The sequence below is a fragment of the Dasypus novemcinctus genome, chromosome 3 (assembly GCF_030445035.2).
Source record: "Dasypus novemcinctus isolate mDasNov1 chromosome 3, mDasNov1.1.hap2, whole genome shotgun sequence".
Classification (NCBI taxonomy): domain Eukaryota; kingdom Metazoa; phylum Chordata; class Mammalia; order Cingulata; family Dasypodidae; genus Dasypus; species Dasypus novemcinctus.
Genome location: NC_080675.1, coordinates 79640010 through 79664647, shown reverse-complemented (window position 1 = coordinate 79664647; position 24638 = coordinate 79640010). Strand labels below are relative to the sequence as shown.

Genomic DNA, 24638 nt, shown 5'->3' with positions numbered 1-24638 from the left:
TGAAAATTCTGCTCTTTGTACTGGCTACCTGAACCGTCTTCTTTTCGTGCCTAATTTCAGCAGCTGCTGTTGTGGTTGTAATCCATTTCCTTCGATTGTAGGAAGGAAATTGGGTGGATAAGGAGGAGGAGGATTCGGCAGAAAGCAATCTATCCAGACACTAGTGCCAAAATGAACGAGAGATTTGTTAATTGCACAGATTATTTAGGCCACCTTGACGAGCAAATCACTCTTCTGAGCCCCCATGAGGCTTTTTCGCTCTTGCTACGGTTATATCACGTCAGGAGAAAAAACCTACGATTCGGTCTCCAGCCGCTCAAAAGCTGGCCTGGCGCAAGCGCACATCGAATACCTTCTGTTCCCACCCCTTAAGGGCGGGGCTCCGGGGCTCCGCGCGCTTGCTGTCTCTGGAGTCGGGAGTTTGGCGTGTAATAACCGAGGAGGCCTGGTCAGTGCCCCGGAAGCAGTTGCTGCTAGTTCCGGGAGGGGCGTATTTCCTAGTGCGGGAGCTGGGGAACCTAGAGGCTCTATTTGAATTAGTGGGTGCACCAACATGTCCCGTGGTTCCAGCGCTGGATTTGACCGTCACATTACCATTTTTTCACCCGAGGGCCGCCTCTACCAAGTAGGTGAGTGAACCGGGGCGCCTGTGATCCACCCGAATTGCTCTGTCATGGTGCGGCCTGGAGCAGGCGGACGCGGTCGTCAGGCCGAACTGGGGCTGAAGCAAGGTCCGAGCTGGGAAAGGAGAAGGGCGGAAGCCGGCTCGAGACCCGTGGTGTTCCCACCCTTGTCTGGAGGCAGAAATCGGGGGCCCGAAGGCTGAAGGCCTTGCCCTCTTCTGGGCGAGTGGCCCCACCGCCCGGGCACCACAGCGTTGCGGGAGGTAGGATGTATTGCCTGACTGGCTTCCTGACGCCTCTTCCTCCACTTTGTTCCCTCCCAGCCTGAGTAGGCCCGACGTCTGTTCTTCTCCGTAGAGTGATTGGTTCCTTAACCTCCTGACTGAAAATACTCCTCTCTGCGTTTTCTTTTGTTTGCAGCATGTATTCCTTTTCTTGTCGTTAATTCCAAACAAGTATTCAGGCAGTAGTCCGGTCCTGCGGGATTCAAAGATGAAGGTCACACCCTCTTCCATACTGAAGTTTACAGTTTAAAACGGGTGACAGATACATTAAACAAACGGATGAAAACTGCTGAATTAAAAGTATCAACAGAGTTCAGGACATTTTTTGGAAAGCTGGGGGATAGAATGAGTTGCCCTCAGATCTAGACTGCTCTTCAAATAGGCATCCTCATTTTATTCACTTGTATGTGAAAACTCCTATAATTTAAAAACTGATTCTAAATTGTTGTGCATGAGATATGGTTAAGTAGGTCTTAGCTGAAGCATAGCTTTAGTGAAAAGAAACCCTAAACTAGTCATCAGTTATTCAATATAACAACATATTTTGTTGGATTGAAATGGTGTCCGGGTTAGGATATGATTGTAAGCCAAACTCTTGGCCTCTTGCCATAGAGTTTTTGTGGTACCGAAAATCTACACATTTAACCATATTTAACCCATCAACAGGCTATGTCTAGCCTAGCTCCAAAATATATTTCAAACCCTTCACTTTCTCTTCATCTGCACTCCCATCAATCAAGATCAAGGCATCATTGTCTCTCACCTGGATTACTGCAGTATCCTACCTGACCTCCCTGCTTCTGCTCTCTTATCTGCCCACCAATGAGGTTCTCTTCATTTATAAATTTTAGAAATAGAGTTAAAGATAACTTGGAGTGAAATCAGTCATCTTTGTGGCTACATACTGTGTATAATGTAGTCAAAAAAAAACAACAACACTATTTTGACTTGCTCTAAGTTCAGTTACACTTTTAGTTTATTATTCCCATTTGAAAAAATGATCGACAATAGAACAAAGAAATGAAAACTATTCTCAAGGAGATTTTACTTTTAGTGTTTCATTCCTGAGTTTTACAGAATTTTTCTATTGGACTATTGTTTTAAGTATTCTGGTTCATAGTCTTAATATGTGAACAGGAAAAGTCACATTTAGAGCAATACTTTGCTTCTGTCCATCGTAAAATCCAGCTATAAAGCGTAGTCTTTAAGGCTTCCTAGATTTGAAGAATAGAAAGGCTGAATAAAGGGTCATTTTTATAGTTTTAAAAGATTTGAAAGAGAACATGTGGTTCAAAACAAGTTTAATATGTACACAGAATAATTTTAAGCTATGATTTGTTGAATAACTGACTCCTGCTATACAAGGCACTAATTTGACACTGCTAGGAAAAAGAAAGTGAAAGAATAATTAGTATGACCAAGCAGCGTAGTGATGAAATTTAGGACCTGCAACCATATCTGGATTCAGATCCCTGCTTTGCTTCGTATTTGCAGACCTGAGGCAAGTTAGGTAACCTTACCCTTAGTTTCAGTTTGCAAAGGTGAGCTAATAATTCCAATTTTTGAGGCTTAAATAGGGTGATGTGTGTGGTGTGCTTAGCATAGTGCCTGCCACATACTAATTGCTCAATAAATGTTAAGAGATACCTATTTTGATTTTTTGGCTCATTTTTTTCCCATGGGGATCTATCCATGCTTAGTTCTATAATGAAATATATGTACATAGTCATAATATTGTAAATGCTGTTTCTAGGTTTATAAATTTTAGAATCCATTTGTATACCAAGTATATGAGACTTAAAGAGTGTGAATTGTTAATCTTAAACTTTTTAACAGTGTTTTCTCCCAAGAAGTAGGGAGAAAGATTTTCACTTTTCATGTATGCAATATACATGTGTCTTTTAAATTTTATTTTAGGGAAAACTTTTTCTTTTTCTTTCTTTTTTTTTAAGAATAACATGCAGAACATCTGACTTTGTAATGTAATTTAAGGAATTCCTCAAGTTACCATTGGGGGAAACGGAGGGCAAGAGTGAGCCAAATTAACCCTGGCTAATTTCAGGCTCTCCTTTTCTGCTTGCTGATCCTTTACTGGATAGGTCTAGCAATGGAAGGAGAGGTACAGTTACTTGGATTTGCCTGCCACATAGATGTTAGCACTGCCTGGTTGCTTCTGAGAAGTAGGCATGCAGATAGGGAACAGGAGAGAAATGGACTGGTGGAGACAGATTGGAGAGTACATTTTTCTAAAGAAAATGTAAAAGTGGCATTGTGTATTGAAGCCAGAATTTCTGGGTTCAAGTTGCTCCATATCACTATGAGAACAATCTTAATCTCCAAACTATAGATAATAATTCCTCATGCCTTACAGGGCTCTAAGGATTTAATGAGTTACTAGGTAGGTATAAAGCCTGGCATGTAGTAAATGCTCCTTAAATATTCCTATGAAGGATGCTGTCAAGAAGAAACAAATGGCTTATATAAATGAGATCAAACATTGCTATATTTTCATGCCTCATTCCCTTTTCCCACATCAGTGTCCAGATTTCTAATGACTCCCACCCCCTTGAGGATCACTGTTTTAAAGGGTACAATGTTAGGAGGTACTATGAAGTGAGCCACATTTCTCAGTTATATAGCCTACAAGGTAAGGAAAAGATAAAATAAGTAGCTTTAAAAAATCAGGGGAGGGAAGTGGATGTGGCTGAAGTGATTAGGTTCCGCCTTCCACATGAGGGGTCCAGTGTTCAGTTCCTAGTGCTCCCTGGAGAAGGTGAGCTGGTGCGATAGCAGGCATGACGAGCTGACGCAACAAGATGATGCAAAGAGACTCAAAGAAGAAAGACAGTGAGAGACACAGCAGAGCAGGGAGTTGAGGTGGCTCAAGTGATTGAGTACCTCTTTCCTACATGGGAGATCCCAGGTTCAGTTCCCAGTGCCTCCTAAAGAGAAGATAAGCAGACAGAGAGAGCACACAGCAAATGGACACAGAGAACAGACAGCAAACGCAAACAAAGGGAAGGGATGTGGGAATAAATAAATCTTTTAAAAATGAATTTAAAAAAAAAAGTCTGGGGAAATGAATGTAGCTGTGGTTGAGCACCTGCTTTCCACCTGTGAGGTCCTGGAATATCCTAGGGCTGATCCTCTTCATTAATGGTTTCTAATGCTTTAATTGTCTCTTTTTCATGGGCCATCTCTTCCTGTTTCTTTGTATGCTTTGTAATCTTTTGTTGAAACCTGGATATTTTGATATTTTAAGGTGTTATCCCTAAGTTTAGACTGAGACATTTGTTCCTTAAGATTGTATCCAGTTATAACAGAGCTTCCCTTGAATGCCAGGAGTTTTTAAGAAAAAAAGAAGAAAGAAAACATCTTTCCCAGTCTTTGCAGATTGACCAGTGCGAGGACTTTCCTTTAGGGTTTATCAATATAATAAGTTTAGAAAATAGCTCCAGGCCAAAGCATAGGGGCCTGATTCTTTCTGTGCATGCCTCTTATTTTGGGCATACCCACGTGTCCTACGTGTTCCTAGGAACTCCCCTGTGTACACAGATATGAGTACCCCCTCCCTAGGACATAGTTTCCTGGGCACTGCAATTTATGTGGAACAGATGTCAGTCCTTCATCCCAGGCCATGCGACTTGTCTCCTCTCCCACAGCATTTTTCAACTTTGCCCATTGTAAAATTGGGTTGTCTTTTTTATTGTTGAGTTGTAAAAGTTCTGAATATAGGAATGATATTCTTAACTAAGAACTTGAAATTAAATTAAAATTTAATTTTCCTCAGATTCATTAGTCACACTTCAAGTACTTAATAGCTATATGGCCCTGGAGACATGTCTTTGTAAGTCTACTAGCTTTTAGTGAAGGACTCTTAGTATTCCCTTGTATGCTGTACTTGGGACATTTGCGTCTGTGACCCCCAGGACTAAGTGAATATATGTCTATTGCTTTAAAAATGCAAGAGACAGTGGACACAAAAAAATAAAGTACCCCCCACTTAATTTTTTCCCCATAAAACAAAAATATTTTACATATAAAAAATGTTTGTCAATATGGAATGCACTTGTGAATCTGCCAGAATTCAGTAAAAAGAAGTGCCCCTCTCTCTCCCTCTATATTCACGAGTAGTAACAGAACCTTCTGTGATGATGGAAATGTTTTATATCTACACTGCCCAGTAGGACACAACACTGCATTCACATTCCACAACAACAGTACAGCCTACAATAATACTAAGTGTCCTTCACCAAAAGCTAATAGACTTACAAAGACATGTCTTCAGGGCCAAAAAAAGGAATTAAACCAGTTAGATAGGAGATCAGTAGCTAATTTATCAGTGTGCTCTATGTGCTCTTAAAAGGCCCAGTTCCAAACTTGCTGATGGGTTTTGTACTCTACCATGCCACACTGTCCAATTTGCAGGAATTATGGTTCAAGGCAGATTGTGCTGGTCTAACAGTATATAAGCAACATTTTTATTGATAGACCAGGTAGGGAGGTTCTGGAAGAAAAAGACTTTTAATATGTTCGGTATCCTTCTATGTATGTTCTAGAAGAGATATTATTATATTCATCGGGCATATAAGTACAGTACTTAGTACTAATTAATGCACAAGTTCATCTTTAAATTGCAGTTAATAAATCTAAGGTCTGGGTTTGCAATACCAGACATGGTATCTCTCCATGGGAGCAGGCCATAATGACCTAGCCAATAACTCAAGTGGAGAGGCACTATCAGGGTACTGATGCCCAGTTTGAATGATGCACAAGAGAGTTTGACAGTAATGAAGTCTACCTCTTTTCATTTTTAGATACCTTTTAAACATTCCCAATGCAGTTTGTAACGTATCAAATAAACATAACTATTTTTAGTACTTTAGTTTTTACTTTTACACCTTTACCATGATTACATTAGTTAACAAGTATTTTACTTTAGGAAAAAACTACTTTCTTCTTTATTTTATGAAGACCTAAGGTGGTCTCTAACAGATTTTTCTGTTATGAAGTTAACTTTTACCTTTAAATAAGCTTATAAATTAAAATTAGCAACCTGTGAAATTTACTTTTATCTGTTTACGTCTTGTCTTACAGTCCTCATTCTGTTCTGTGAAAACTAGTTATTTCACTTATACACCTAGGAAGATTACACCCAAACCAAATAAAATTGGAACAATTATGGTTTATGCAAGAAATGTTTTTCTTCCTCTTCCTTTCTCTACAGAAGGCTAAAAACTTTTTTTTTTTTAAGATTAATTTATTCATCCTTTCCCCACCCGCTGGTGTCTGCTCTCTGTCCATTCACTGTGTGTTCTTCTGTGCTCGCTTGTCTTCTCTTTAGGTGGCACCAATCCTGGGACCTTCTGGAGTGGGAGAGGGGTGCTCAGTGTCTTGCGCTACCTCAGCCTCCGGTCTGCGGCGTCTTTTATTGTCTCTCTGTGTCTCGTTTTGTTGCGTCATCTTGCTGCACCAGCTTTCTGCGCTGGCCAGCACTCTTGTGCGTGCTCCCCACGCGGACCAGCTCCCCACGCGGGCCGGCATTCCATCTAGGCCAGCTCTCTGCTCGGGCCATCTGCCTTCACCAGGAGGACCCAGGAATCGAACCCTGGGCCTCCCATATGGTAGATGGGAGCCCAGTTGGTTTAGCCACATCTTTTCCCCTAAAGCCCCCCTTTTAAAAATTTTTTTAAATTGTGAATAATTTTAAAAGCATATTGACTGCTAGGTTCTGGAATATATTATAATTGTTTCAATCATAATGTAGAAGAGATCTTTTCAGAGCTTTCGAGGACTTTTTTTTTTCTTACTGAAATTTGGTTAATCAGATTAATTACCCTTATTTTAAGACTTAAAATGTTTAAATTGGGGAATTACAGGACAAACTATGACTTTTAATTCCCTGGCCTGCATTTTTCTGTCTTGTCACATCTACCCATTTCCCATTCTTTATCTTTTTCTTTATCTGAGGAGGAGTGCATAGGGTCCCATGCCTTAGAGTTCCACCCACGGGTAGTTAATACTCTGGACCTGGACTTGAGGCAGCCTCCAGCCCCTGGACCAAGCATATCTATAAGCCAGGGTTTCTAACTGATCATTAACTTGGCGCAGGCAATCAAAGAATCATTTGTCTCTGCCTGTGCCAGATACATTTCCCTTTTTAACTTTTACCTTTCTTCAGAGTGGTGCACAGAGGCCTTTGCCACTTACTCTGCCTCAGTAGCCATCTGAAAGACTCTTAACAGGCCATGCTATAGCTGCTGCTATCTGGCATTCTCCCTTTTTCTTATTTAAATGTAGCTGCTCTGCTACCTGCTGCAGCTCTACCAGTATACCTGCAGTTTTTTGGGCATCCCTGTACCCTTTTGGCGGTCCTCACTTATCCTGATGCGCAGCCACCCTTCCCCGCATGGATGTTAAAGGCCAACCTGGGATTTCCTCCAGATTCTCTCTTCCCAGAGTTCATGCTACTGCCAGTGATCCTTTGGTCTCCTGGCTGGCTAGTCACCAACTATTGCAACCCAGCTTCTGAAGAGCATGGGTCGGAGTGGTGACAAGACCAAAGGACACACTGGGCATAGTGTCAGGCATAAGCTTTTTAAATCGGGCCTTATGGACCAGAGAGGTTCTTCAATGACAGCAGGCCACAGAATGGAAGTAGCACTCTGCAAAGAGGCAGAATAATGAAGGGGAATTTATAGGGTCTCAGAACAAAGAGATGTCATAATAGTTACATAAATGGGGTCTGGTGATGTTACTGTAAGAAAGAGTTGTACAGCCTGGAGAAAATTACAGTTTTCAATACATCTGTAAGTTGTTCTCCTGTGAGGCAGTTTGTTACATTATAACTTGTGTCCTGGGGCATGCAGGCTGCTGTGTACTGTGGGCTGAATTTCTCTTAGCGAGGGCTGGGGACTCACTGTACCCCCCACACCTTCTTTCCTGAAGCTGGTTATTTGTATTCTCCTATTATTTTGACTGGCCTAGCTAGAGTTGTATTAGTTTCTTGTGGTTCTGCAATAAATTATCACCAACTTGGTGACTTAAAACAACAGAAACTTATTTTCTCACAGTAGTCAAATCAGTATCACTGGGCTGAATGAAATCAAGGTGTTGACAGGGTTGTGCTCCCTCTGGAGGCTCTAGGGGAGACTTCTTCCCTTGCCTCTTCCATCCTTGGTGGCTGCTGGCATTCATTGATTGGGTTGCATCACTTCAGTCTTCAAGGCCAACATCTTCATATCCCCTTTAGTTCTGTCTTTATATGACTTTCTTTTCTGTGTGTGTAAAATCTCCCTTTGCTTAATCGTATCTTTTTTGATATTATAAGGTAATATTCACAGGTTCCAAGGATTGGGGTATGTATGTCATTTTACAGTCTAGAACTTCTAATTTTGCTGATATTTGTTATCCAAAGAACCAATTTTTTACTGTTGATTTTTCCGTTTTTACTTGTTTTTTATTTCATTGTTTCTGGTCAATGCTGATTTGGATTTTCATTGCTCTTTTTCTAGCCTTTTTTTTTTTTTTGGTACTGGAACCAGGGATTGAACCCCAGACCTCGTGTGTGGGAAGCTGGCACTCAACCACTGAGCCACATTGGCTCCCCTGAGTTGGCTTCACCCTTTGTTTGCTGCTTGTTTGTGTTTTTATTTTTAGGAGGCACTGGGAACCAAACCCAGGACCTCCCATGTGGGAATGTGGGATGTAGTTCAGTCTTTGAACTACATCCATTCCCCTCTAGCTTTTTAAGGTAGAAAGTCCATTGACTTTAGACTTTCTTTTTCTAATATAAGTATTTACGACTTTTATATTAGTTTTCTATGCTGTATAACAAGTTACCACAAATTTAGCAGCTTAAGACATCATGTTTGTTATCACCTAGTTTCTGTATATCAGGAGTAGTCCAAGCATGGCTTATCTGGGTCTTCTGCTTAGGCTCTCACAAGGTTGCAGTTAAGTTGTTAGCCAGGCTGTGTTTTCATCGGAGACTCAACTGGGAAAAAATCTGCTTCCAAGCTCACTCAGGTTTTTGGCAGAGTTCTTTCCTTGCGGTTGTAGAACTAAGGGCCCCAGTGTCTTGCTGGCTTTTGACTGGAGGCCACCTTCAGTTCCTTGCCACATGGCTACTTCATCAAGCCAGCTAAGAGAGTCTCTAGAGTGAGTCTGCTAACAAGGTGAAGTTTCACACAACACAATGTGATCAGGGTAATGATACCCCATTTTGTTTGCCATATTCTGTTGTTAGAAACAAATTACAGGTTCTGTCCACACTGATGGGGAGGGGATTTCACAAAAGCATGAACACCATCATTGAAGATAAGGTGGACCACCTTAGAGACTGTCTGCCTTGGCTATAAAATTTCCTCTAAGCACTGTTTTAACTGCATCCTATAAATTTGATCTATTATGTTTTTATTAGTGTCCAATTTGAGGTATTTTCTCATTTTCCTTGTGATTTCTTCTTCAACCATGGATTATTTAGAAATATGTTAATTTCCAAATGTTTAGGGGTTTCATTCCTTTAAATTTTACTTAGACTGTTTTATGGCTCAGCATATGAATTGTCTTCTTAAGTGTACCATGTGTACCTGAAAATAATATTTATTCTGTAGTCATTATACATTTATGATTGTTATATTTTCCCAAATGCTTCTTTTAATATTATGAAAAGCCCCTCTTTATCTTGGCTTTCTGTCTTGAAATGTACTTTATCTGATATTAATATAGCCACTTCAGGCTTCTTACTATTTACATAGTGTACTTTTTCCATTCATAATCAAAGTGTCTTTCTGGTAGACAACCTATAGTTTGGTTTTGTTCTTTAATCTATTCTATTTCAGCCCTTTAATTGGAGTGTTTAGTCCATTAACATTTTTTTTTAAGATTATTATTATTTTTAAAAATTTATTTCTCTCCCCTTCTCCGCTCCCCCCTCTGCGTTGTCTGCTCTCTGTGTCCATTCACTGTGTGTTCTTCTTTGTCTCCTTGCATTCTTGTCAGCGACACCGGGAATCTGTATTTCTTTTTTGTTGCCTCATTTTGCTGTGTCAGCTCTCGGTGTATGCGGTGCCATTTCTAGGCAGGCTGCGCTTTTTTTGCATGGGGCGGCTCTCCTTGAGGGTTGCACTCCTTGTGTGTGGGGCTTTCCTACGTGGGGAACCCCCCTGTGTGGCATGGCACTCCTTGAGCACATCAGCACTGTGCGTGGTCAGGACGTCCTGGGTTTGAACCCTGGACCTCCCATAAGGTAGGTGGACACTCTTATCAGTTGAGCCAAATCCGCTTCCCCAGTCCATTAACATTTAATGTAATTGTTGACAGGACTAGATTTAGGTTTACCATTTTATTATTTGATTTGTCTCTGTTTTATTTGCTTGCTTGTTTGTATGTTCTTCTGTCCCTCATCTACCTTCTTTTGAAGTATTCCAATACTTCTTAGAATTTCATTTTAACTTATGTGTCAGCTTTTTGGCTATATTTCTTTGCATATTTTTAATGATTGTTCTAAGGATTACAATACATGTCCTTTAACTTTTCCCAATCCTTTTAGAGTTAATATTCATCACTTCAGGGGAGCGGATATAGTTCAAGCGGTTGAGCGCCAGCTTCCCACATACAAGGTCGAAGGTTCAATCCCCGGCCCTGGTATCAAAAAAAAAAAAAAAAATTCATCACTTCATGTGAAATGTAGAAATATTGAAATATAAGTTCATTTACTCCCTCCCCTTTCTATAAGCAAAACATCTGCACATTTTAGAAATTCCCAGTTTTTGCTTTAAAACATCGTGTCTGTCTTAAAGAAATAGAAAAAGTAATCTTTTATATTTACTCAGATATTTGCCAGTTTTGATGTCCTTCATTCCTGAAGATGAAAATTTTCATCTGATATCATTTTCCTTTAGCCTGAAGAACTTCCTTTTAGATTCTTATTTAGGGGTGTCCTGAAAATGTCTTTATTTTACCTCGCTCAGGAAGGATATTTTTGCTGGATTCTGATAATTTATTCTTTTCACACTTTAAGGATGTTGTTTTGCTTTCTTCTGATGAGAAGTTATTGGACATTAAAATTTTGTCTGTTGTATGAATCTGTTGATTTTCTGTTTTCAGAATTTTCTCATTTTTTGCCTTTTAGGAATTTGACTCTAACGATCCTAGATGTGCTTTCCTTTGTATTTACCCTGCTTGAAGTTTGCTGAACTTCTTTAATCTGAAAGTTTATCTCTTTTGTCAAATTTGAAACATTTCTGGACATTATTTCTTTAAGTATTTTTCTACTCCATTCTTTTGTCTACATATAGGACTAGAATTACACATTAAACCATTTGATGTCACACAGATTCATTGTTTTTCCATCTATTTTCTCTCAAAATTGGGTAATTTCAGTTGATCTATGTTCATGTTCACTCACCTTTTCCTTTATTTATTTATTTATTTTAAGATTGATTTATTTCTCTCCCCTTCCCCCCCAACCCCAGTTGTCTATTCTTTCTCTGTGTCTATTTGCTGCGTCTTCTTAGTCCACTTCTGTTGTTGTCAGTGGCACAGGAATCTGTGTTTCTTTTTGTTGCGTCGTCTTGTTGTGTCAGCTCTCCTTGTGTGCAGTGCCATTCCTGGGCAGGCTGCACTTTCTTTCGCGCTGGGTGGCTATCCTTACGGGGCGTACTCCTTGCGCGTGGGACTCCCCTACGTGGGGGACACCCCTGCGTGGCACGGCACTCCTTGTGCACATCAGCACTGCGCTTGGGCCAGCTGCACACGGGTCAAGGAGGCCCTGGGGTTTTAACCATGGACCTCCCATGTGGTAGACGGACGCCCTAACCACTGGGCCAAGCCCGCCGCCCACTCACCTTTTCCTTTATCATCTCCATTCTGCAGTTAAGTCCATCTCATGAATTTTTAAATTTCACATACTGTATTTTTCAGTTCTAGATTTCCATTTGGTTTCTTTCTGTGTTCTCTGCTGAGATTTTGAGATTTTCTCACTTCATTTTAATAATACTTTCTTATATGTCATTGAGCTTTTTTAAAATAGGTGTTTTAAAATTCTGTCTGCTAACACATTTGGGTAAACTCAGGGTTGAACTTTTTAGAATGGATTACATTTTCTTTTTATTGTTGTTGTTTGTTTAAGATTTATTTATTTATTTCTACACCCCCCCCCCCCTTGTTTTTGTACTTGTTGTCTGTTTTCTGTGTCCATTCGCTGAGTAGTCTGTGTCTTCCCTTTAGGTGGCACTGGAAGCCAGTCCTGGGACCTTCCAGAGTGGGAGATAGATGCTCAATCTCATGCCACCTCAGCTCCCTGGTCTGCTGCGTGTCTTATTGTCTCTTCTCTGTGTCTCATTTTATTGCATCATCTTCTTGCGCCAGCTCTCCACAAGGGCCAGCATTCCAAGTGGGCCATCACTCCTGCGAGGGCCAGCACTCTTGTGTGGGCCAGCTCTCCACTTGGGCCAGCTTGCCTTCACCAGGAGGCCCCAGGAATTGAACCCTGGACCTCCTATATGGTGGACAGAAGTCCAATCACGTGAGCCACATCTGCTTCCCTGGTTTTAAATTTGGTTGGTTTTGTGTGGGCTGGTTTGGTTTGGTATGTAGAGCAATGTTGGATTGTATCCTGGGCATTTTGAATATTATGTTATGAAGACTCTCCCTTCTTCTATATTCCTCCAAAGAGTGTTGATTTGTTTTGTTTTAACAGGCAATTAATTTGGCTGGGCTCAAGCTACAAAATTTGTCTCTTGGATGGCAACTGAAATCTCACTTAATTTCTTTTATCCTTAGCTAGTTTGCTTGCTTGGAGTCTGCCTTGTGCATGTGCTTTTATGGGATCAGTCAGAGATTTGGACAACTTTTTTATACAGAAGTTGAGGCTCTCCTACTTTGTAGCTCTCTTTTTTTTTCATCACTTTCCAACAGTCATAGTTACTCCAAAGTATTCTCTAGTTCTTCAGGCTAAAAAAGACTGAGTTTTTTTAATGGTAATATAGTGCTAACTGGCGCCTGCCCTCTGCCTCCAAGCCATGAAAACGGAAAACTCACTCAGTGCCATTCCTTTCTTCCATATATCCTCTCTGTTGTCTTCAGGTAGTTGTTTTGTATAGAGTTCATATCTGTTATCTGTGGAGGTTTGGTCTAATAAAAGCTTTTTTGTACATATCAGAACCAGAACTGAGAAGCATTTTGAAACATTATATTTTAGGAATTATTTACTGAGTAATTTACCAAGTAATGGGATTATAAAAACTATTATAATTAGCAAATTAAATCTAAACTAGATTTGATTATTTTCTTTAAAGTGATTTTTTTCTAGAATCTTTCTACCCTATTCTTGAGGGAAGCTGGTGTTCAACCACTGGGCCACATTGGCTCCCTGAGTTGGTTTTTTCATTTGTTTACTTGTTTTATTTTTAGGAGGCACTGGGAACTGAACCTGGGACCTTCCATGTGGGAAATAGGTGATTAACCACTTGAGCCACATCCTCTCCCCCTGCCCTATTCTTTTGTTCTCTCATCACTTTAAAATCACTAACAAAATTTTATAGAAGGTTCTTATTACAGCACCTATTAAAAGAAATTCTTTATTGTCATTGCATCTGTCTCAGCCTGGCCCTTATTACCAGTAGATTTTGAATACATGAGACTAGGCCTCAGACCCACTTGCAGACAGAATTTTTAAAGTATCTTTTATATGCCAAAATATAAATAATGATTGGGATTATAAGCAATTTTTTTCTTTTAAATTTTTCTATATTTTCCATATTTTTGGCTATAAGCATATATTTATAATTGTTGCTTTTCCTAGTTATAACATCCTTTATTATTATTTAAATGTTACAAAAATATATGACATAGAAAGTGATACTACCATTTGTTACCTTATACTCCATTGCCTGTTACATGGTGCTGTGGTAGTTTTTTTTTTTTTTTTTTTTTTTTTATTTTTAAATTACATTAAAAAAAATATATGAGGTCCCATTCTACCCCACCGCCCCCGCCCCCCACTCCCCCCACAGCAACACTCTCTCCCATCATCATGACACATCCACTGCACCTGGTAAGTTCATCTCTGAGCATCACTGCACCCCATAGTCAATGGTCCACATCATAGCCCACACTCTCTCACGTTCCATCCAGTGGGCCCTGGGGGGATCTACAGTGTCCCGTAATTGTCCGTGAAGCACTATCCAGGACAACTCCACGTCCCGAAAACGCCTCCACATCTCATCTCTTCCTCCCGTTCCCCACACCCAGCAGCCCCCATGGCTACCGTTCCCACACCCATTCCACATTTTCTCTGTGGACATTGGATTGGTTGTGTCCATTGCACACCTATGTCAAGTGAGGGCTTAGATTCCACATGGGTACTGGATGCACTCCTCCCGCTTCTAGTTGTAGACACTCTAGGCTCCATGTTGTGGTGGTTGACCTTCTTCAACTCCATGTTAGCTGAGTGGAGTATGTGGTAGTTTTTATACCACTGTTTGATCTCACCATTTTGACTTGGAGAATGGGTTGACAGAGCTAAACTTGTAAAAGCTGGCATTTGTTATAGACAAACTCAAGAATCGTATCTTGTAGATAACATGAAAATTGCAAAACAAAAATTTTTCTGATCCAGAAAAATTCAACTTGGTGATAGGAAAAGAAAATGTAACAATGGTTAGAACTGCATGTGGTTTAATTTGTCTAAATTTGACCCAGGAAAATCAGAGTTGGTAGAAATAATGGCCATAAAACAAATGAGCATATAAACATTTAAAATGACAAAACATAAAATTGATAAGGATTTGATATGCTCAGAACTGATTAAATTAAATCTTTATTTATTGGAAAGTTGGTGCTTGAGCCTGATAAAAATAATTCCAGTAAAACGAAAATGGAAAAAATGGAGATGATTTAACTATAGTTTATTATTATTATTAATATTTTTATTTTTAAAGATTTATTTATTTCTCTCCCCTTCCCCCCCACACCCCGGTTGTCTGTTCTCTATGTCTATTTGCTGCATCTTCTTTGTCCACTTCTGTTGTTGTCAGCGGCACGGGAATCTGTGTTTCTTTTTGTTGCATCATCTTGTTGTGTCAGTTCTCCGTGTGTGCAGCACCATTCCTGGGCAGGCTGCACTTTGCTTCGTGCTGGGCAGCTCTCCTTACGGGGCGCACTCCTTGTGTGTGGGGCTCCCCTACGCAGGGGACACCCCTGCATGTCAGGGCACTCCTTGTGCTCATCAGCACTGCACTTGGGCCAGCTGCACACGGGTCAAGGAGGCCCGGGGTTTGAACCGGGGACCTCCCATGTGGTAGATGGACGCCCTAACCACTGGGCCAAGTCCGCCGCCTATTATTATTATTTGACTTAACATTTTTCTTAGATGGTACATCGTCAGTTCATAATAGCTCTACCTCATTGTTTTTAATGACTGTAATTTCCATTGCATCACTCTATGATAATTTACCTTTTTTAAAAAACAATTCTATTTTCCAGAATATGCTTTTAAGGCTATTAACCAGGGTGGCCTTACATCAGTAGCTGTCAGAGGGAAAGACTGTGCAGTAATTGTCACACAGAAGAAAGTACCTGTAAGTAATGCTGCCAAGATAGCCACTTACTACAGACCATAATGTAAGACTTTTTCATGAGCCTGTACAAAAATATATTACTATCTACATAAGTTATCATTATTCTTACTTTGACTCTGCTTTCCCATCAGTCATTCAAGAAGTATGTATTGGACCTATATATTCAGTTTTACTGAGAAGATAGAATTAACATAAGAAATTGTGTGATTATAAGCACAATAGGATTTCTAGATCTTTTGTCTTCCAGAACTTTGAGACACGCTTTAATAATTTAAAGTTCCTACCCACAGGGAATATTAACTAAAAAAGGAAAACTATCCCATCTCACCTTCTCTTATTGGTTTTAACTATAAAATAAATAAGAAGACATTTATTGTATAGTTTATTGTTATAGTTAAAAAGTGTCATTTTTCATAGCTACACATAAACTGTAATTTTTATTGTTTATTAGGACAAATTATTGGATTCCAGCACAGTGACTCACTTATTCAAGATAACCGAAAACATTGGCTGCGTGATGACAGGAATGACAGGTAATCAGCTCAATGTCTAATTGTATACTTTAGTATACAAGCGTTATGTTATTTTCATCAAATTATTTTTGAGCTTTGTGTTAATCTTAAAGCTCCCTTCACGGAATGAGTTTCAGGCAAAATGAGTAGATTTGCAGTCTTCCAAGGCTATTAACAGTATCTTCAGAGTATTGTGAGCTTTTTTGAAATTATAAAAATAATGGAATTAGGTCCTTACGTCACTGTCAGGGGAACTGGCTGATATTTATGTCATAGCTGATTTACCTTATTGCACATGTAATTAATGTTTTAATGGGACCTACATCAGTGTATCTCAAACCTGGTATGTAGGAAGATGCTACACAGTACATCTTGGGAACACAGTCTCAGGCATAATAGAGACTTTCAGCAAAGAAATACTTTATTACTTACACAGCACAGATGGTGCAAAGAGCAGGAGAAGAGATTCCATTGTGGCCATTCTCCCAGGAAGGCCAAATGCTTGGAGTCAGGGCCGATGAATGGCAGCTCTGCACATCCCACTTAACATAGGAAGGAAGAGACCCTGGGTAGTTGTAGAAACTACTTTCTACTGATGATAGGCTTTATGCTGATACAGGACTCAGCATATATGATCAGTACTGTGTGTGTATAAAGCTTCATCTTTTAAAAAATTGCTCTTTTTTGACATGTACTTTTTTGCTGAGCCGTTCACTATTCATGGATGGGTGAAAAAGCCCTAGTGGTGTACTTCTCATTTCCTTAACTCATAATGGATATATATGGTAGGAATATTATCTGGCTTTGAGATTCATTCTTTCCTTCTAAAGAAGCAAACCTTTGTTTTTTATGCACTAAGCTGACAGCAGATCCCAGGTACAGAGGGCACGATATGAGGCAGCTAATTGGAAATACAAGTATGGCTATGAGATTCCTGTGGACATGCTGTGTAAACGAATTGCAGATATTTCTCAGGTCTACACACAGAATGCTGAAATGAGGCCCCTTGGGTGTTGTAAGTATGTTAAGGAGTCTCCCAAATAATTGATGCGTTGTAATTTTTTTTAGAGAGCATGTATAAAGAAAGCTAGACATTATCTTTAAGCTTTAGCAGCCAGTAGACTTTTAAAATATTTCTAGTTTTTTTTTTTTTAGTCACATTTAAGAAATGCTGAGTTAAACATGTCAGCTTACTGTAGAAAATTTTAGAACATTTCATATGCTATTGGATAGTATTTGTCTCCAAGATGGGTATATTGAAAAGTTTGTTTTCCAAATTTATTTGACCAGATAAAATCTTGAGGGATTAGGGTTCAAAGGAGCATGCTTCTAGGAATAGCAAGGATTGGAAAATTGTTGTAAATTGCATTTATAATAATTGAAATAATTCTTTTTTTAAGTCTGTGATAAATCCTTTTGTGAATTAGAAATTCATCTGTTATGTAATTTATCTGTGGTTATAACCTGTATTTTGTATATAAAGTTTTCTTAAAACATATATCCTAAAATCTATGGCCAGGGTAATGATTAATCACAGCTACCAATACCTAAACAGAGGGAATTTTGTTGTATTTAAGGTACAAAGTACTTGATTAGAGTGTTTCTTTCTTTTAGGTATGATTTTAATTGGTATAGATGAAGAACAAGGCCCTCAGGTGTATAAGTGTGATCCTGCAGGTTACTACTGTGGGTTTAAAGCCACTGCAGCAGGAGTTAAACAAACTGAGTCGACCAGCTTCCTTGAAAAAAAAGTGAAGAAGAAATTTGATTGGACGTTTGAACAGACAGTAGAAGTAAGTTAGTCAAAAAATAGAGACTTTTTTTCTGTCATATAAAATTTGCATAATTGACAATCCATAGAGGCTCTTCCTAGGTATCTTCATGAGATCCAAGTTTGTCAGCTTAATAGTAAAATGAATATCATTTAGCTGACATGGGAACAATGAGGATTGCCTTTATTCATTTGATTCCCTATCTCATTTCATAATGTATTTGAAATGGCTTTCAACAAAACATATAACATCAAATGGGAAAGTATAAATAGGAATAGGAACCAAGACCAGCATATTTGTTTTGGTTAAGATTCCAGTTAGGCTTAAGTTGCCTGGTAGTAAAAGGAAAAAGGGGCTAAAATCAGGAATACTCTTCTTTTTGGTCCTAAAGGAAAAACAGCCACACACCAAATTCTCAGGAAAAGCACACTTTTTCCTAGCTATTATTGAATGTACTCAAAAGATGACTTGGCAGTGAAATTATATCAAGGAACCAAAAAGTAGAGCTAGCTTTCTACAGGGTTCTTGAGGTGATTTTTCCTTATAGTTGGAAAGTTTTAAATTAACAGGACAAACTAAAATTTTTATACAAACGCTTGGTAATCTCAGACTGTAAAGAAGCCTCTTATTTACTGCCAAAATTTTAAAAACAAAGGTTTTAGTAAATGTTGGGTATGGGGTTCTAGGGATAAAGACATTTTGAAGACTAACAAAGTACTTCTGATCATGACAAAGGAAAAATTACCCTCTAATACTTTTATATTTGGTTTGCAGTATATCTTACATACCAACAGGAGATATAAAGCTGATTATCACCAGGGAGTTACTATGCCCTGTTTAAATGTTTCTTGAAGGGTTTTAAAAGTTTTTTTTTTTAAAGATCATTGCAGTTCATAATTACACAATCACATCAGATACCAGATCACTTAAAATATTATAAAATTGTTATTAGTATAAATTCCTTGAAGATGGGGACTTTTATCATTCATCTTTGTCCTGTCCTCTTTCTATCTCACCCCAAGTGTTAGCATATAGTCTTTGCCAAACAAATGACCTGTTTTGTATAAATTAGCCTGTTTTGTTCGATGGACCACTTTAATTTATGGCTTGACTTGGTAGAAATAATTTTCTCATCATTGGGAGGTGATATATTAGAGTTAAGCAATCTGTTAGTAAACGTGACTACTGAAACATGGAGCAAAAATGAATAGCTTGTGGTTAACTCATATTTGATTTGAATAAACTTGGAATGAGAAAGCTTTGGAAACTCTGGTAAATACTATATCTTAATGTTGATACTTTTTTCAGACTGCAATTACATGCCTGTCTACTGTTCTATCAATTGATTTCAAACCTTCAGAAATAGAAGTTGGAGTAGTTACAATTGAAAATCCTAAGTTCAGGTGAGTTATATTGTCAGCCATGTACTTAAAAATGTTTACCAAGTGCTAAAATTCCACAATAGGAAGATGGGCTCATTTGCCCTATGTAACTTTGGGGGGGGGTAGGGGGGGTACTTTTTTTTAAAATTATGGTTACAGTTTTGTCCTTCAAAACTGAGATATCTGTTTCAAAACTTGTTGGATGCCTCTTTAAGATAGTCAGACAGCTTTTCTCATTTTGGAATTTTTTTTTTACACCAGGGGTGACAACGTAAAATAACGTTCTTTTGGCAGGAGTTAAGTAAACATAAGTGTTTTCTTCTTTTAGTTTAAGACCAATAGTAATTCATTTCCCAGGGTAGTAGTTTTCAAGTTTTTCAGAAGGAACTTTGGTTAGTCATTATTTAAGTGGAGTTTGAAGAGCAATATGAAATACTAATATATGTCAGACCCAGATCTTTGGGAAACCCTCAATTTTGAAGTAAGTTAATTTAGTTGTACATACTGGATTTTGTCTATTCTTACTCACTAAGTGACTAATTCCCACACAACAGCCTTACAGCTTCCATAATTCAAATCCATCTTGGGTGTTCAACATACATTAGCTTATTAAATCCTCCGAGTAGCCCTATGAAGTAGTTTGCATACCACGAACCAGAATGCTCATGTGAATAGTGAAAAATACTTCAGTTAAATTCCCAGATGCAAGAAACTACTAGAAGGCATTTTAACTATTACATATATTTACTCCTGGATCACAGCCATAAGGACATGTGTTCTGTTCTTTTTGTTGCCTGCAGGCAAATGATATGAACATGAAAGATTTAAGAAAAAAATCAGGATTATTTAAAAAGAACCACAGTTGAGTCTGACCTCTCTAAGTTTTTTTTCTTATAGGGGAAGGTTGCCATTAAAAAAAAAAATTCCAGCAAAAGCATTTTTAAATTTCTCTAAATGACATGAAATTCATTCTTGTTTTTCTATTCTGAAACCCTCTATAACTTTTTAATTTTTATTTTGTTACTTAAATAAATAGATAAGAAACCAAAGATCCTTGTAGCATTTTAAAATTCTGTGATAGTAAGTATACTTAAATAGGGCCTCAGGTAAGTAGCATGAAGTTTTTAAGTAACTAGCACTTAAACTGATGTTTATATATAGCATAAACATCAACAACTTAATAAGGTTCTTATATTGCTTCAAGTTGCACTAAAAGTTGTCACTGGCAAATTTCACTTTTTAATAAGACCAGCAGTAATAGTTCACATTGACAAGGTGGCTGAGTAGCTGATTCCTTTCTGAACAAGCATCACTTAGAAAATATATGTGTTTAACAAGGTACATCTTCTAATTCAGAGAATTTGTTTTCATGTACTTCTGCTAATTATGGGCAAATTTTTTTTTTCTATTTCAGAAGTTTTCAATGAATTTTCTTCTCATTCATAAAGACTTGAGTTATACTGGGTACAGGGCATTTTGATATAGAATCTGAAAAAGAACACATTATGTATACTTTAGTTTTATATTATTAAGTTAAAGATTTTCTAACATAGCTATTCTCAAGGGTTTTGTTTTCAAAAGACTTAATTCTGAATCTGATGTCAACGAAGTAAACATTTTTGTTCATAAATTTGATTGGGGGAAGCAGATTTGGCCCAACAGATAAGGCATCCGCCTACCACATGGGAGGTCCAAGGTTCATACCCAGGGCTTCCTGACCCGTGTGCAGCTGGCCCACGCACAGTGCTGATGTGCACAAGGAGTGCCGTGCCACACAGGGGTGTCCCCCGCGAGGGGGAGCCCCATGCCCAAGGAGTGCGCCCCATAAGGAGAGCCACCCAGCGCGAAAGAAAGTGCAGCCTGCCCAGGAATGGTGCCACACACACAGAGAGCTGACACAGCAAGATGATGCAACAACAGCAACAAAAAAGAGACAGATTCTGGGTGCCGCTAATAAGAACACAAGCAGACACAGAAGAACACACAGCGAATGGACACAGAGAGCAGACAATGGGGGAGGGGGAGGGAATAAATAAAAAATAAATCTTTAAAAAAAAAAAGTTGATTGGTATCTGGAAATATTTTCAAATAACCCTAGTGAGGATGGTATAGATTGGCCATAAATTGATAATTGTTGAAGTTGGGTGATAGGTACATGGGGAGGTTCATTATACTAATTCTACTGTTTTCACATGTCTTTGAACTTTTCCATAATAAAAAGGTTTTAAAAGATAAATAGTTAAGGTTTTTCCCCTCATTTTGCCTTCTAGGATTCTTACAGAAGCAGAGATTGATGCTCACCTTGTTGCTCTAGCAGAGAGAGACTAGAGAGACAACATTGTAATTGGTTTTTCAAATCCATGATGCCACTTGCCTACATGTTTGGTAAAAACAAACCAATACTAGGAAGGATTGGATTGAAAAAGGAACCTTTCCCACTCCTTCTACCCCTGAAGTTGTCAGGACTCTGTATAAATAAAAACAGTGCTTTTGGAAAATAATAGTGTCCTGTCTCATTTACCACCAATTTTAATATTAAGCCTCTAATACCTGCAAACTTTTAAATGTTCACCATCCTTAAATTGCAGTTTTATTCATTTTGTTGTCAAAGATGCAGGTTTCCTTGGCTTAAGGAACTTTAATAGCCGGAAATTTAAACTATAGCTATGTGGCATAATTAATAAATAGCAAAATAGAACTCTTGTTTGGTATCTTGTTCTGATACTTAGCTGGCATGTGAAGAAAGGCCTTTGTTTTGCAATTCCTCATTCAAACAGGATGTTCTTGAGCCTGCCCTACAAGTTGAATATTTGTTTTTCTATGCTATCTTCAGATAAAGCAGATTTAAGGAATTGGCCTGTAATCAACTTTAGAGATACTGCCATAAACACTGTAAAAGGGAAAAGAACAAACTGTATATTCAGTAAAATCCATTTGTTTAAAAAATAAAGAGTACAGAACTAAGTTTTTTTATAAATTCCCACAGAGTGATTCCCCTGGTAACCTGAACCATTAATTGTTAAAGATGTTCCAAAAATCTAGGAAAGTCGAAGGCCAGTGCATTTCATTTCCTCATTTGCACTAGTGAGACTGGTGCTGTTGGCATTACCTCACACAGGTGAATGTGGCTGCTTGCCTAATGCCAATGCCTGGCATCTGAGTTGCTCTTGTTTCCACAGTCCCCAGGCCCAGAGACAAGGGGAGGCCATGTGAGCATGTGACCACCAGAAATAGGAAACTTCATCAACCACATCCTCTTCAGAGCTTAGTCGTGGGTTATAAAGTTTTCTGACAGGGTTCCCCTAACAAGAAGGTAGTTCAGGGGCTGCTGCTCTGGGAATACCCACCCAAATCTATTAGGCTCTATGAAAGTTCTGCCATCATTTTGAAAGTGGAGACGGTACAGGACTACTTCCCTGCAAAAACTGGACTTAACATACTCTTAAGAGCCTGGCTGACACTACCCTACTGGAATCATGTGAGACTAGCAAATTAACTCAATTTTTCTGTAAAAAGTTATCTTTTAGGGTTAAAATACTAAAATTTTCTAATTTATTTAAAGATTAATTTGGATTACTTTATAATGAAAAAATTATAGATTAAGGGTTAAGTATTTAGCAGTTTTAAATGAATATATTAGTAATTTTATGCTTAATAGAATTGGAAGGAATAGAAGGAAAAGATCAATTTAAGTGTGAAAAGTAGTTATTTTTTAACATAACCATGCAATGAATAACAGGATTAATGCAGAAGTCTTTTACAAATACTATGAAAAATGTATTACATTTTTAAATATCTTTACCCAAGTGGGTTTTAAACATTTAGTAAGAAATGTACAGATAAAGTTGACTGTTGCCATTCAAAGGGATATATATCAGATATTCATAAATGTGGAACTATTTGGATATCTGGTTTTTCTTCTCTTGGTGCCCACGTTTATCAAGTAACAAAACTTTTTACCACTTGGATAATAAGTGAACAACAAACCAGGTCCTTGGCCTCCTCACCAGTGATGTATTCTTCCACACTAGTTCCAAATCCAGGATTCAAAGAGAGTGGATGTAGCTCAGTGGTTGAGCACCTGTTTCCCATGTATGAGGTCCTGGGTTCAATCCCTGGTACCTCCTGAAAAAAAAAAAAAAGCCAAATCCAGGATTCAAATGTGTACCACAACCAAATAACTACATTAAGGATCTTTAGGATCTCTCTTTCAAGAGTCAGAAATGCTAAAGTTAAAAATGTTCCAGTAATCTGCATTTCCAGAACACAATTTAAGTCTAAAATTAAATAGCTAACATCAGTAGTAGTCACTTAACTGGGGTTATTCCTGTTCCCAGGATACCCCTCTCCATTTATTTTACATTCTAGATAATCCAACTAAAACAGGGAAGTGAAATAAATTATGAGGTATCAGAAAGAAGAAGATAGAATTATACTTTGCCGTTTAGATTGTCTACTTATAAAACCAAGAAAACCACCTAATACCTTTATTGAGGCAGGCCCTGTGCTAATTCTTACAAACAATATTTCCTTTAAACTGTTGTAAGTTTAAGGTTTAAATTCAGGTTCCTAATCTCTTGTCCATACTTCCAAAATTCAGACACAGAAGAATGCACAGTGAATGGACACGTAGAGCAGACAACCAAGTGAAGTGGGGGGATAAATTATTTTTTAAAAAGGTAAGGTTAATATCTCAGGATGGTAAAGCACCTTTTAAACAAAACAATGAATAAAATAAAGTGAAAAACTATTTTACTACATAAAAATGTAACATTTAAACAGTGCAAATAGTAATATTTTTTATTAAAAACTGTCCATAACAGACAATTTTAAAAGAAAATTGGCTTGAAATTGTAAGAAAATGCAAACACATCAATAGGAAGATGTACTAACAACAGGTCATAAAAACTTTCTAGTCAATGTACTTGAGGTGCTTAGTCTCATTTTAAAAATGCAAATTATAAGGTACCATATTTTCCATCAAATAAATAAAATTATACATGATATCCTTGACACATTACAGGTACTTGCTAAATATTTGTTTTATGAGGAAATGATAAAGTTACATTAAAAGTAGCTACTCATTCTGTTAGCAAAAGTATAAATTGATTCAACCTTTTTGGAGGGCAATTTGGGAATATGCCTCAAGAACAACAACAAAAAGTAATTATTAGTATTTATCCTACAGAAGTAACTAGAGATGCCAATTATGTCATAGTAAATTTTATGTATAGGAAGCGGACTTGGCCCAGTGGATAGGGCGTCCGTCTACCACATGGGAGGTCCGCGGTTGAAACCCCAGGCCTCCTTGACCCGTGTGCAGCTGGCCTATGCGCAGTGCTGATGCGCGCAGGGAGTGCCGTGTATGCTGAGATGTCCCCCGCGTAGGGGAACCCCATGCACAAGGAGTGCGCCCCGTAAGGAAAGCCGCCCAGCACGAAAGAAAGTGCAGCCTGCCCAGGAATGGTGCTGGGCACACA

General features: G+C 38.4%; 1 protein-coding gene across 1 annotated transcript; it reads left to right on the top strand.

Moving 5' to 3' along the window:
• Positions 1-442: 442 nt before the first annotated feature.
• PSMA6 (proteasome 20S subunit alpha 6) lies at positions 443-21659 on the top strand. The gene is made up of 7 exons (XM_004470163.5): positions 443-629; positions 15398-15492; positions 15944-16025; positions 16864-17019; positions 17619-17797; positions 19085-19179; positions 21429-21659. The coding sequence occupies exons 1-7, from the start codon at positions 554-556 to the stop codon at positions 21484-21486; spliced, it is 741 nt and encodes a 246-aa protein (XP_004470220.1). The 5' UTR covers positions 443-553; the 3' UTR covers positions 21487-21659.
• The last annotated feature ends 2979 nt before the right edge of the window (positions 21660-24638 follow it).

Bases quoted from the DNA above. Each gene is read 5' to 3' on its own strand.
- PSMA6 (XM_004470163.5), top strand. From the start codon at position 554: ATGTCCCGTGGTTCCAGCGCTGGATTTGACCGTCACATTACCATTTTT. The intron at 17,020-17,618 runs GTAAGTATGTTA...TCTTTCTTTTAG, and splicing joins AATGAGGCCCCTTGGGTGTT to GTATGATTTTAATTGGTATA. The intron at 19,180-21,428 runs GTGAGTTATATT...TTTGCCTTCTAG, and splicing joins ATTGAAAATCCTAAGTTCAG to GATTCTTACAGAAGCAGAGA.